The sequence below is a fragment of the Marmota monax genome, unplaced genomic scaffold (genome assembly GCF_021218885.2).
Source record: "Marmota monax isolate L192 unplaced genomic scaffold, Marmota_monax_Labrador192_F-V1.1 WCK01_AAM20220418_F8-fsc00072, whole genome shotgun sequence".
In the NCBI taxonomy this organism is placed as follows: domain Eukaryota; kingdom Metazoa; phylum Chordata; class Mammalia; order Rodentia; family Sciuridae; genus Marmota; species Marmota monax.
The window spans coordinates 2,463,901-2,476,553 of record NW_026692356.1 but is presented as its reverse complement, the minus strand read 5'-3'; the positions used below and the strand labels follow the sequence as shown (position 1 = coordinate 2,476,553).

Genomic DNA, 12,653 nt, shown 5'->3' with positions numbered 1-12,653 from the left:
ATCTGCAGTCCCACCAGCAATGTACAAGTGTACCCTTTTCCCCACATCCTCGCCAGCACTTGTTGTTGTTTGACTTCCTAATGGCTGCCAATCTTACTGGAGTGAGATGGTATCTTAGGGTGGTTTTGATTTGCATTTCTCTGACAGCTAGAGATGTTGAGCATTTTTTCATGTACTTGTTGATTGACTGTATGTCCTCCTCTGAGAAGTGTCTGTTCAGGTCCTTGGCCCATTTGTTGATTGGGTTGTTTGTTCTCTTATTGTCTAATTTTTTGAGTTCTTTGTATATTCTGGATATTAGGGCTCTATCTGAAGTGTGAGGAGTAAAGATTTGTTCCCAGGATGTAGGCTCTCTATTTACCTCTCTTATTGTATCTTTTGCTGAGAAAAAACTTTTTAGTTTGAGTAAGTCCCATTTGTTGATTCTAGTTATTAACTTTTGTGCTATGGGTGTCCTATTGAGGAATTTGGAGCCCGACCCCACAGTATGTAGATCGTAGCCAACTTTTTCTTCTATCAGACGGCGTGTCTCTGATTTGATATCAAGCTCCTTGATCCATTTTGAATTAACTTTTGTGCGTGGCGAGAGAAAGGGATTCAGTTTCATTTTGTTGCATATGGATTTCCAGTTTTCCCAGCACCATTTGTTGAAGATGCTATCCTTCCTCCATTGCATGCTTTTAGCCCCTTTATCAAATATAAGGTAGTTGTAGTTTTGTGGATTGGTTTCTGTGTCCTCTATTCTGTACCATTGGTCCACCCGCCTGTTTTGGTACCAGTACCATGCTGTTTTTGTTACTATTGCTCTGTAGTATAGTTTGAAGTCTGGTATCGCTATACCGCCTGATTCACACTTCCTGCTTAGCATTGTTTTTGCTATTCTGGGTCTTTTGTTTTTCCATATGAATTTCATGATTGCTTTCTCTATTTCTACAAGAAATGCCGTTGGGATTTTGATTGGCATTGCATTAAACCTATAGAGAACTTTTGGTAATATCGCCATTTTGATGATGTTAGTTCTGCCTATCCATGAACAGGGTATATTTTTCCATCTTCTAAGATCTTCTTCTATTTCTCTCTTTAGGGTTCTGTAGTTTTCATTGTATAAGTCTTTCACCTCTTTTGTTAGGTTGATTCCCAAGTATTTTATTTTTTTTGAAGATATTGTGAATGGAGTGGTTGTCCTCATTTCCATTTCAGAGGATTTGTCGCTGATATACAGGAATGCCTTTGATTTATGCGTGTTGATTTTATATCCTGCCACTTTGCTGAATTCATTTATTAGCTCTAATAGTTTCTTTGTAGACCCTTTTGGGTCTGCTAGGTATAGAATCATGTCATCTGCAAATAGTGATAATTTAAGTTCTTCTTTTCCTATTTTGATGCCTTTAATTTCTTTCGTCTGTCTAATTGCTCTGGCCAGTGTTTCGAGACCTATGTTGAACAGAAGTGGTGAGAGAGGGCATCCCTGTCTTGTTCCAGATTTTAGAGGGAATGCCTTCAATTTTTCTCCATTCAGAATGATGCTAGCCTGAGGCTTAGCATAGATTGCTTTTACAATATTGAGGTATGTTCCTGTTATCCCTAGTTTTTCTAGAGTTTTGAACATAAAGGGATGCTGTACTTTGTCAAATGCTTTTTCCGCATCTATCGAGATGATCATATGATTCTTATTTTTAAGTCTATTGATGTGGTGAATAACATTTATTGATTTCGTATATTGAACCAGCCTTGTATCCCAGGGATGAATCCTACTTGATCATGGTGCACAATTTTTTTGATATGTTTTTGTATCCGATTCGCCAGAATTTTATTGAGGATTTTTGCATCTAGGTTCATTAGAGATATTGGTCTGTAGTTTTCTTTCTTTGAAGTGTCTTTGTCTGGTTTAGGTATCAGGGTGATGTTGGCCTCGTAGAATGAATTTGGAAGTTCTCCCTCTTTTTCTATTTCCCGAAGTAGCTTGAAAAGTATTGGTATTAGTTCCTCTTTAAAGGTTTTGTAAAACTCTGCTGTATACCCATCCGGTCCTGGGCTTTTCTTAGTTGGTAGTCTTTTGATGGTTTCTTCTATTTCCTCAATTGATATTGGTCTGTTTAGGTTGTCTATATCCTCCTGACTCAATCTGGGCAGATCATATGACTTAAGAAATTTATCTATGCCTTCACTATCTTCTAATTTATTGGAGTATAAGGATTCAAAATAATTTTTGATTATCTTCTGTATTTCTGAAGTGTCTGTTGTGATATTGCCTCTTTCATCCCGTATGTTAGTAATTTGAGTTCTCTCTCTTCTTCTCTTAGCTAGCATGGCTAAGGGTCTGTCGATTTTGTTTATTTTTTCAAAGAACCAACTTTTAGTTTTGTCAATTTTTTCAATTGTTTCTTTTGTTTCGATTTCATTAATTTCAGCTCTGATTTTAATTATTTCTTGCCTTCTACTTCTTTTGCTGTTGTTTTGCTCTTCTTTTTCTAGGATTTTGAGATGAAGTATGAGATCATTTATTTGTTGGTTTTTTCTTTTTTTAAGGAATGAACTCCAAGCAATGAATTTTCCTCTTAGAACTGCTTTCAATGTGTCCCATAGATTCCGATATGTTGTGTCTGTGTTTTCATTAATCTCTAAGAATTTTTTAATTTCTTCCTTGATGTCTTCTATAACCCATTGATCATTCAGTAACCTATTGTTCATTCTCCAAGTGATGTATTCTTTTCCCTTCCTTCTTTTATCGTTGATTTTCAGTTCCATTCCATTATGATCAGATAGGATGCATGGTATTATCTCTACTCCTTTATATTGTCTAAGAGTTTCCCTGTGACATAATATATGATCTATTTTTGAGAAGGATCCATGTGCTGCTGAGAAAAAAGTGTAACTGCTTGATGTTGGGTGGTATATTCTATATATGTCAGTTAAGTCTAGGTTATTAATTGTGTTGTTGAGTTCTATAGTTTCCTTATTCAACTTTTGTTTGGAAGATCTGTCCAGTGGTGATAGAGGTGTGTTGAAGTCTCCCATGATTATTGTATGGTGGTCTATTAGACTCTTGAACTTGAGAAGAGTTTGTTTGATGAACATAGCTGCACCATTGTTTGGGGCATATATATTTATGATTGTTATGTCTTGTTGGTGTATGGTTCCCTTGAGCAGTATGTAGTGTCCCTCTTTATCCCTTTTGATTAACTTTGGCTTGAAATCTATTTTATTTGATATGAGTATGGATACTCCTGCTTGTTTCCAAAGTCCATATGAGTGATATGATTTTTCCCAACCTTTCACCTTCAGCCTATGTATGTCTTTTCCTATCAAATGCGTCTCCTGTAGGCAGCATATTGTTGGGTCTTGTTTTGTGATCCATTCTACTAGCCTGTGTCTCTTGATTGGTGAGTTTAAGCCATTAACATTTAGGGTTATTATTGAGATATGGGTTGTTCTTCCAGCCATATTTGTTTATTTATGTTACTAAACATGGTTTGTTTTCCTCTTTGATTATTTTTCCCCCCTTTACTGTCCTACCTCCCACTGTTGGTTTTCATTGTTATTTTCCATTTCCTCTTCCTGTAATGTTTTGCCAAGGATGTTTTGAAGAGATGGTTTTCTAGCTGCAAATTCTTTTAACTTTTGTTTATCGTGGAAGGTTTTAATTTCATCTTCCATCCTATCCTGAAGCTTAATTTCGCTGGAAACACAATTCTTGGTTGGAACCCATTTTCTTTCAGTGTTTGAAATATGTTATTCCAGGATCTTCTAGCTTTCAGAGTCTGTGTTGAAAGATCAGCTGTTATCCTGATTGGCTTACCCCTAAATGTGATCTGCTTCCTTTCTCTTGTAGCTTTTAAAATTCTCTCCTTATTCTGTATGTTGGGCATCTTCATTATAATGTGTCTAGGTGTGGGTCTCTTATGATTTTGCACATTCGGCGTCCTGTAGGCTTCTAGGATTTGGGGTTCTGTCTCATTCTTCAAGTCTGGGAAGTTTTCTCATATTATTTCATTGAATAGATTGCTCATTCCTTTGGTTTGAAACTCTGTCCCTTCCTGTATCCCAATGACTCTTAAATTTGGTCTCTTGATGTTATCCCATATTTCTTGGATGTTCTGCTCATGGTTTCTTAACAGTCTTGCTGAGCTGTCCATGTTCTTTTCAAGTTGAAATACTTTATCTTCATTGTCTGATGTTCTGTCTTCTAAGTGTTCTACTCTGCTGGTAGTATTCTCAATTGAGTTTTTAAGTTGGCTTATTGCTTCCTGCATTTCTAGGATTTCTGTTTGTTTGTTTTTTATAACCTCTATTTCCCTGTATAGTTGATCTTTTGCTTCTTGGATTTGTTTATGTAATTCATTGTTGAAGTGATCTTTCATTGTCTGATTTTGCTGTCTGATGTCTTCCTTGAGACTCCAGATCATCTGAAGCATGTATATCCTGAATTCTTTATCTGACATTCCATCTGCTGCAGCTATTACCTCTTCTAACGTTGAGTTGACCTGCAATGCTTGTGGTCCTTTCTTTCCTTGTCTCTTCATACTGTTCGCGTTCCTTTCTACTTGGTGAAACTGTTGTGCTATTGAATTTTCCCCCTATATATTTATATTGGTCTTGTATAGTTGCAAAGTCTCCCTCGCAGGCGCGGGCGGCGGCTCTGTCCCTCTGCGGGCCGCTAGGCTTGTTCTGTCGGTGGTCACAGTTCTGTCTACTTTGCAGGCGCAGGCAGCGGCACTGCCCCTCTGCAGGCCTCTGGGGCTGTACTGCCAGTGGGTCGCAGGTCCGCCTACCTTGCAGGCGCGGGTGGGGGGCGGCTCTACCCTTCCTCAGGCCACTGGGCCTGTTCTGTCTCTCGGTTGCGGGTCTGGCCTGTTCTGATGGTGGTCACAGTTCGGTCTACCTTGCAGGCGCGGGGGGGAGGGGGCGGCTCTGCCTCTCAGCAGGCCGCTGGTCCTCTTCTGCCGGTGGGTCGCAGGCCCGCCTACCTTGCAGGAGTGATTGGAAGCTCTGTCCCGCCGCGGGCCACTGGGCCTTTTCTGTCTGTGGTCACAGTTCCACCTACCTGGCAGGCGCGGGGGGTGTGGGGCGGCTCTGCCCCTCAGCAGGCCGCTGGGCCTGCTCTGTGCGTGGTCACAGTTCCCTCTACTTTGCTGGCGCAGGGGGAGGGGGCGGCTCAGCCTCTCAGCAGGCCGCTGCTCCTCTTCTGCCGGTGGGTCGCAGGCCCGCCTACCTTGCAGGAGTGATTGGAAGCTCTGTCCCACCGCGGGCCACTGGGCCTTTTCTGTCGGTGGTCACCTGGCAGGCGCGGGGGGTGGGGGGTGGCTCTGCCCCTCAGCAGGCCGCTGGGCCTGCTCTGCGTGGTCACAGTTCCCTCTACCTTGCCAGTGCAGGGGGAGGGGGCGGCTCTGCCTCTCAGCAGGTCGCTGCTCCTCTACTCCTGTTTTATTATTTCACTCTCCATGTGGGCTGCTAGGCCTAATTCAAATGAACTATCTACTTTCCTTTAGCTTTATGGAATGCTTAATAAGCTTACAGTGGTGGAGAAAAACAAATTAATGATGAAACTAAATAAAACAGATGTTGATCATGATACTAAAGTGTTTTTATGTATCATAATAAATACTCAACATTATTCAGAAACATTCAATATTATCTGATACTGACACTTCTCTTTTGAGCCAGCAAACTTTTAAAAGATTAACTAATTTCACTGGTGATTTAACGTGGCCTTTGTTCACTCAGTAATTTATTGTTCTAAGATTACTTTCTCCTCTGGGTTAAGCTGTTAACCCTAGGTATGTGCTGAAGAACTGGATGGCTGAATCTGCAGTACAGAAAGCAGAAAGAAATGATTTTTCAGAGGTAAGATGGTTGACTTCCCTGGTTTATTTTTATTAATTTTAAATGTGATTATATTTTAAATATACTTATTGTGTTTATAAACATTCTCAACCATACCATTACCAACACCAGCTTCCCACATTTCACTCTGCCTGTTTTTTCTTGCTTATCAGAGAATCATTTTCTCTTATTTTCTACTTTAATGTGTTCATATTTTAATTATTCATTTTAATTTAAAAAATTCATATGTACAATATTTGAACTTCTGAGGGTCTGATTCTGCTGTTTATTGTTTTTGTTTGGACATTTTTGAGTTTTAATCTCTGAAATGTAGTTGAGGGTGTGTCATTTCAGAGGGCATAGTTAACATTTAACATAATTAGGTCCTATCAGGTTAGAATTATCCTGTGCTTCTACCATGGCACTGCCAACCTGAGTCCATTTTAAATTAATCTTAGCAACAATGAAGATGAATCAATTAGAGCTACGCACATCAGCATGAATGAATCTCACATATAATGTGAAACATAACAAGCAGGAAGCAGAATATTTTTACATTGTGTTACCATTATATATAGTAGAAAAACATACAAAAACATACTAGTATCGTGCAATATGGCTTCAACCATATTGGAAGTATTTGGTTTATGAAACTGAATAGAGGATACACAGGTGCTTATTATATTATTCTGTATAGCGTCTCCACTTCAAATCTTTCATAATTAATTGTTTAAAGATACATTACACATAGTATATTCTTTTAGACCAAAAATAGCCCTGGCATTCATGTTGTCAATGACCGGTCCTAATCCTGGAGCAAATAATATTGATGGTCATGGCCCTCTTTCTCTCTAAACTTATCACAGCCTAAGATGTACTCACAACATGCTGTGTAGTCACTATCAACTGATCAGAGTTGGCATGTAAAGGAAACTATTTTTGCTATTTCTAATTCAGAACTTGAACTAACTTTTTATTTCAGTAGTCTAACTAGCCTGACAATTTTAGGTTTTCATTTTGGAAAATGGAATATTTTTAAATGTAATTTTTTATGGCACTAAGGAAAACAAAGAGAAGGAAATAACTCAGCATTTATCACTTGATAAATTTATCTGAGCTGGGGAAACTAAAGTTGTTTTGTTGGCCTGTTTCTCTTCTTTCCCTAGCTTATATTCTTTCTCTTCCTCCAAATTATATTTGAGTAATAATACATTGCTTACTGGGTGGAGTGGAAAGATAGGATTTCTTAAGTTCAATGACTTTTGTTTATTTTCCTGATGTAGGGGATTGAACTCAGGACCTTGTGCATGCTAGGCAAGCACACCATTGAGCTATATCCCCAGAATGATATGACTATTATAGACCACACTTGGCCGCCATCAGCACAGAATGATATAGGACAGGTACATAGCTTCCAAGAGGGCAACATGAGGTTCCTTGTGTTTAGGAGTTTTTGCAGCAGTACACACCAGCAGTAAGGCCCAACTGTGCAGCCTGGGTGCAAGGAGACAAGAGCCCAGTGGGAAGATTCAGGGGTATCCCTGGCTTAAAAGATTCATGCTGCACAGAAACCAGTCTCTCATCACAACTTGATAGGCAGTTTCCAAAGTCCGCACAACAGACTATACCTACAGGTACCACACTTAGGAAAGCCCAAAGCACTATATCAGGTATTTCCAGTTCTACCAGTCCTTAAGCAATTGTCAATCATAGTCAATATTGTATGGTGATACTATTCATATACCATATATCAGGTTATCAGGGGAACAGACCTAGAAACTAAACTAAAGGTCAAATTCTCATTTCCCTCTCAAGAGAGGGAAAAGATTTTGTTAAACCTTTGTACATGTAGCCCTTTATATCTGCAACTGGTTTTCTTCTTCTTTCATCAAATATTTCTTGAGAATCCACTCAATGCAAGGCACTGGAGAGAAGTGTAAAAATCTAGCTGGGATGTTTTTAAACTAGTAGGTAAGATTGATAGGTATGCAGCTAACTTCAATAAAAGGACATGGCTAGTAAATTCTTGGAGAAAAGTTCCAGGAGGGGCTCTAAGAGCATTATGTTTATCATGATGCAGTCTTCCTATTTAAATAATAATACACATAGCCAAGAAATAAGTGAAAAAATGTTCGACATTCTTAGGCATCAAGGTAATGCAAATCAAAACTACACTGAGATTTTATCTCCAGTAAGAATGGAAATCATCAAGAATATAAATAGTAATAAATGCTGGTGAGGATGTGGGGGAAAAGGAACATTTATACACCGTTGTGGAATTGTGAATTAGTATAACACGATGGAAATCAGTATGGTGGTTCCTCAAAAGACTAGGAACAGAATCACCATGTGACCCAACTATACCACTCCCCGTTATTTATCCCAAAGAATTGAAGTCAGCATAGTATAGCGATGTACACATAACTGTGTTTATAGCAGCACGATTCACAATAGCCAGATTATAGAGCCTGTCAACAGATACTGGATAAAGAAAATATGGTATATGTATGTAATGGAGTTTTATTCAGTCATAAAGAAGAAGGAAATTATGTCATTTGCAGGAAAATGGTTGGAACTTGAGATATTATGTTAAGTGAAATCAGTAAAGTCTCATTAAGTCTTTTCTGTCATATGTGGAAGCTAGAGAGAAAAAAGGAAAACAAAGGTTGGAGGAACTCATGAAATTAGAAGGGAGAACAGTAGAGTAGAGGAAGGGAACTAGGGGGAAAGAGGAGAAGAGGGAAAGGGGAGGTATTGGGAAATGAAACTGACCAAATTATATTGTATATGTGTAATAATATGTCATAGTCAGTCCCACTATTTGTATAATTATAATGCACAATAAAAAATTAATTAAAAAATAAAAACTAGGATAGTGGCACCTGCCTGTAGTCCCAGCATCCAGAAAGCTGAGGCAGGATGGTTGCTTGATCCCAGGGCTTTGAGGCTAGGCTGGCAACATAGCAAGACCCTATCTCAAAACAAACAAACAAACAAACAAACATTAGTGATATACTAATATGGTCTTTTGGCTTTAATGTCTTAGTGTAGATAATCATCCACCTTTTTAGTTAGTTCATTTGTTTAGTTTGAGACAAGTCTCAAGAATTATTTGATGAAAGAAGAAGAAAACCAGTCTCCAGGCTGGCTCAAGCTTATGAGCTCAAGTGACCCTCCCGTCTCAGCCTCCTTAATAGCTAGGACTACAACTGCACACCACCACATTCAGCTTCAGTCACCTTTTTCTATCAGAATGAGGCATTTCCTTCATAATACCTAAGGAAGTCACAAAATCACTGAAAATATACATTGTGGTTTTGGGCTTATTGTTGAAAGAGATGTGTCTTAGATGCCTCCGTTTATTTTCATAGGGCAAAATTCCACATGAGGAAGCAATATGAGCTGGAATCCATGCCCTTGATTTGGAAAGCTTGCAAATCATTAACAACCTTTTATTTTTCAAAATATTTTAGAAAATTATAATCCTCAATGCTGTGAAGGAATCTTGAAATTACAGGGATATATTTATAGTCTTCATGGATATATATATATATATATATATATATAGAGGAAGAAAACTACATATATATATGTATATATATGTTTTTTTCTCTCTCATTTTGGTCAAAGTAGTACTTAAAAAATTTCTGTGGAATAATAGACATTCTAAGTAACAATTATAGTTGAGGTTTTGATAAAAGATAAAATGTATAAATATTTGCAAATACATTTAAAATGTACCTTACCACTTTCAAAATTTAGAAAATTAACAAGGGTCCTGAGTAAGAAAATCTGTTTTACCTACTTGAATTGTTTAACTAGGTCCGTCTTCTCCAGCAAGTACTTCGGAGTCCTTTCCAGAAGTATTCTGCCGCTGAGAGAGCAGGCTACGCCTTACCCACTCCTTCTTGGGCTAAAGATCTCAGAGTCAGTTGCTCATCTTAATTTGGGAAAAATCAATTAAAAATACTTCTATTATTGAACTTAACATGGAATAATCTATTTTGTAAATTCTTAATTATCATCTACATTTTGATGACAACCCCATGTTTAATAATAATGATTATATGCAAAAATATTTTTAGCCAAATAAATTGGACCTTATTCTTGAAACATCTCTGTGATTATTTTTGTTCTAATCAATAACTTAATGGAAGAACAAAATGTTTTTAGCAAAACAATGAGTTAACCTCAATGACTAAGAAATCTTCTGACAGTATTTTAATCAAAATGATTTGTAGGTATTCATCTAGTACTTACAAAATATTATGAATTTTGGGGTACATTGATAAGCATGTAGTTTAATTGTACTCCTAGATGATTTTTTTCTGTTATGGAAACATTTACTGAAGTAGAGAAAATATTTTTATGACTCAAATTTATATTTAACCATCTTACTAATTATAAGTGCATGGCCAATCTTCCCTCACCTATATAGCCACTGGGTTCAAGATATATATAAATATATATAAATAGCAGAAAGATCAGTAGAGGAGAGGAAAGGAAACAGGGAGAGGGAGGAGAGGGAAGGGAAGGATAAGTATTGGGGACTTAATTGAACCAAATTATATTCCATGCATTTATAATTATGTCAAAATGAATCCTAACATTATGTATAACTAATATGAATGAATACAAAAATGAAGAAATTTAAAAGTTTCTAAGGCCCAATTATTGAGTTGAATCATCTTAATATCATACCAGCCATTATTTCTGTGATCAAATCAAATATGTGAATCATAATAAAGATCTAAATGTTCTCCCTTTGAGGATTTATGGCAAAATCTTACTTCAGATTCTATCATATGGCAGGTTAAATGTTTCCTATAAACTGTCAAATGCTGTAGTTTTAGTTGCAGTTGACCTATTACATGGGTCTTTGTCCTGATGACATTATATAAGAAATTGTATAGTTTTTATGAACCAAGATATAGGATTATTGTCTTAATCCTTGCACTCTTTGCCACATCCCCCAGCTCTGCCCTGGCTTTTGCACTTGCCCTCATCCAAAGACCTCACTTAGCTTCATGAAAAAAGAACAAATTCTGCTTTGTTTCCAGGACCAATCTAAATAATCACACTTAGGCATAGGAGCTGTCTGTGAAGACCTTCTACTCAGATACCAAAGACTGTTCTACTGAGTGAAAACTGCAGAGTTCATGATCTGGTGCCTGGGTCTGTCAAAAGCAAACTTTTGCCCAGGATTCACTAACTAAAAGCAGCACAGATTTCTAAGACTTCTGACCATAAATACATGGTCAACTCTATGTCAATATTTTGACTACAAAACTAATTCTCTTCAGTATCTTGCCTAAAATACACATTATCAAATGTTAAAATTCATGAACAGTGTAGTTTTAATTTTTAGTTTTCCCCACTATAAGGATATATGGTATAGATGGAAGTTACTGGGATGTGATCCATCTCCGTGGCCTGATTCCTTTCAGAAGTGACACTTCTGGGGTCTTCAATGAAGCCCATTAAACCAAATCCCTCTCTTCTACTCTCCCACGTCTCCACTGCCTACTCTCTGGACCCTTCCTGATCCACAGTGATGCTAAAGATGGTGTGACAAGGAAATGGCCTTTCCTTACCTTGACCGATGCTGTACTTTTTCAGAGAAATTTTCCAGTTAGGATGAAAGATAGCCAGGCTGTCCCGGCCTCTTTAGACAGAGTTGACAGAAATTTGGGAATTGCAGAGTGACTTTCCTCCATCATAGGGACTGAAAAGTACAGTGACAATGCAGAGGGTAACAATGTTTGCAAAGAGGGTAACAATGAGGTAAAAGTATAGAGAAGAAAATTGAGAAATGAACTGTATTTCCAGGAACCTCTTCTAGGACCTGGCTGAGAGTCTAGGCAAATGCTTGGTGTTACTGGGACTGTGCCTCTGATCCACAGAATAAATGCCACCTTTTACTTGAGCTTTTCCAATTGGTTTTATTACTTAAAGTCATAGTCATCATTGATGGAATGGGCTCAATTATATTTTCAGGGTGCCTTCATCCGTAAGATTCTGTGGCTGTCAGATGGAAAGACACTTTTCCTTCCTTCTGCAGATATGACCATGAACTACCTTTGAGGGTTTTAGACTGAAATAAACTCAGTCAAGCACTACTCTTTTGCTTATAATCGTCCTAAATTCTAAGTTATTCTCAAAGATGAATACATTTTCTGATCTGTAAACCAGGTGGTAATTTTGACTCAGATAAGTAAATCCAGATTATAATCCTTTTGAAGATCTTTTGTCCTGAGCCACCGGGTGACTGACCTGGACAACTGTGTGTTTTAATAGATATTTATATCTCTTTGTTGAACTTTAAATCTCCAAATCAGTCTGTGATCAAATTGTGCCATTAATACCTTTCCTGTATTGTCCCAGGATCTGCATAATGGCCAGGCTTTGGTCAGGTATCAGATAAGCTGTATTTTCAGTGCAGTGACATTAAAAAATCACAAACTAAAACAAACAGGAAATAGAACAGAATGAATTATATTATAAAATATTGATTTATCTGCTGTTAAGCATTTTAAGTTCCCTCCTTCTTCTATAAGCCTACCTTACCAGTTTTAATTACTAAATATTTTGGCTTTTAAAACTGAATGTAAGTGTCAATTTAGAGCTTAATTTCCTATAAATACTAAAACTCAAGATTAATCATCTTCCTTAATTCAAAAAACAATGCTTTGTTTAGTTGTAGGTGGACACAATACCTTTTGTTTTATTTTATTTTTTAAATTTTTATGTGATGCTGAAGATCCAACTCAATGCCTCATACTTGTTAGGCAAGTGCCCTACCACTGAGCCACAATGCCAGCCCCAGGAGT

The 12,653-nt window shown here is 37.6% G+C and overlaps 1 protein-coding gene across 1 annotated transcript in view; it reads left to right on the top strand.

Moving 5' to 3' along the window:
• The window catches only part of LOC124091366 (protein adenylyltransferase SelO-like), a 48,277-nt gene extending 37,687 nt beyond the window's left edge, over nucleotides 1–10,590 (top strand). Inside the window, exons 19-20 of the mRNA XM_046442417.1 lie at nucleotides 5,765–5,844; nucleotides 9,646–10,590. Of these exons, the coding sequence (XP_046298373.1) occupies nucleotides 5,765–5,844; nucleotides 9,646–9,768 (203 nt within the window). The 3' untranslated portion in view covers nucleotides 9,769–10,590. The remainder of the gene's footprint in view (nucleotides 1–5,764; nucleotides 5,845–9,645) is intronic.
• The last annotated feature ends 2,063 nt before the right edge of the window (nucleotides 10,591–12,653 follow it).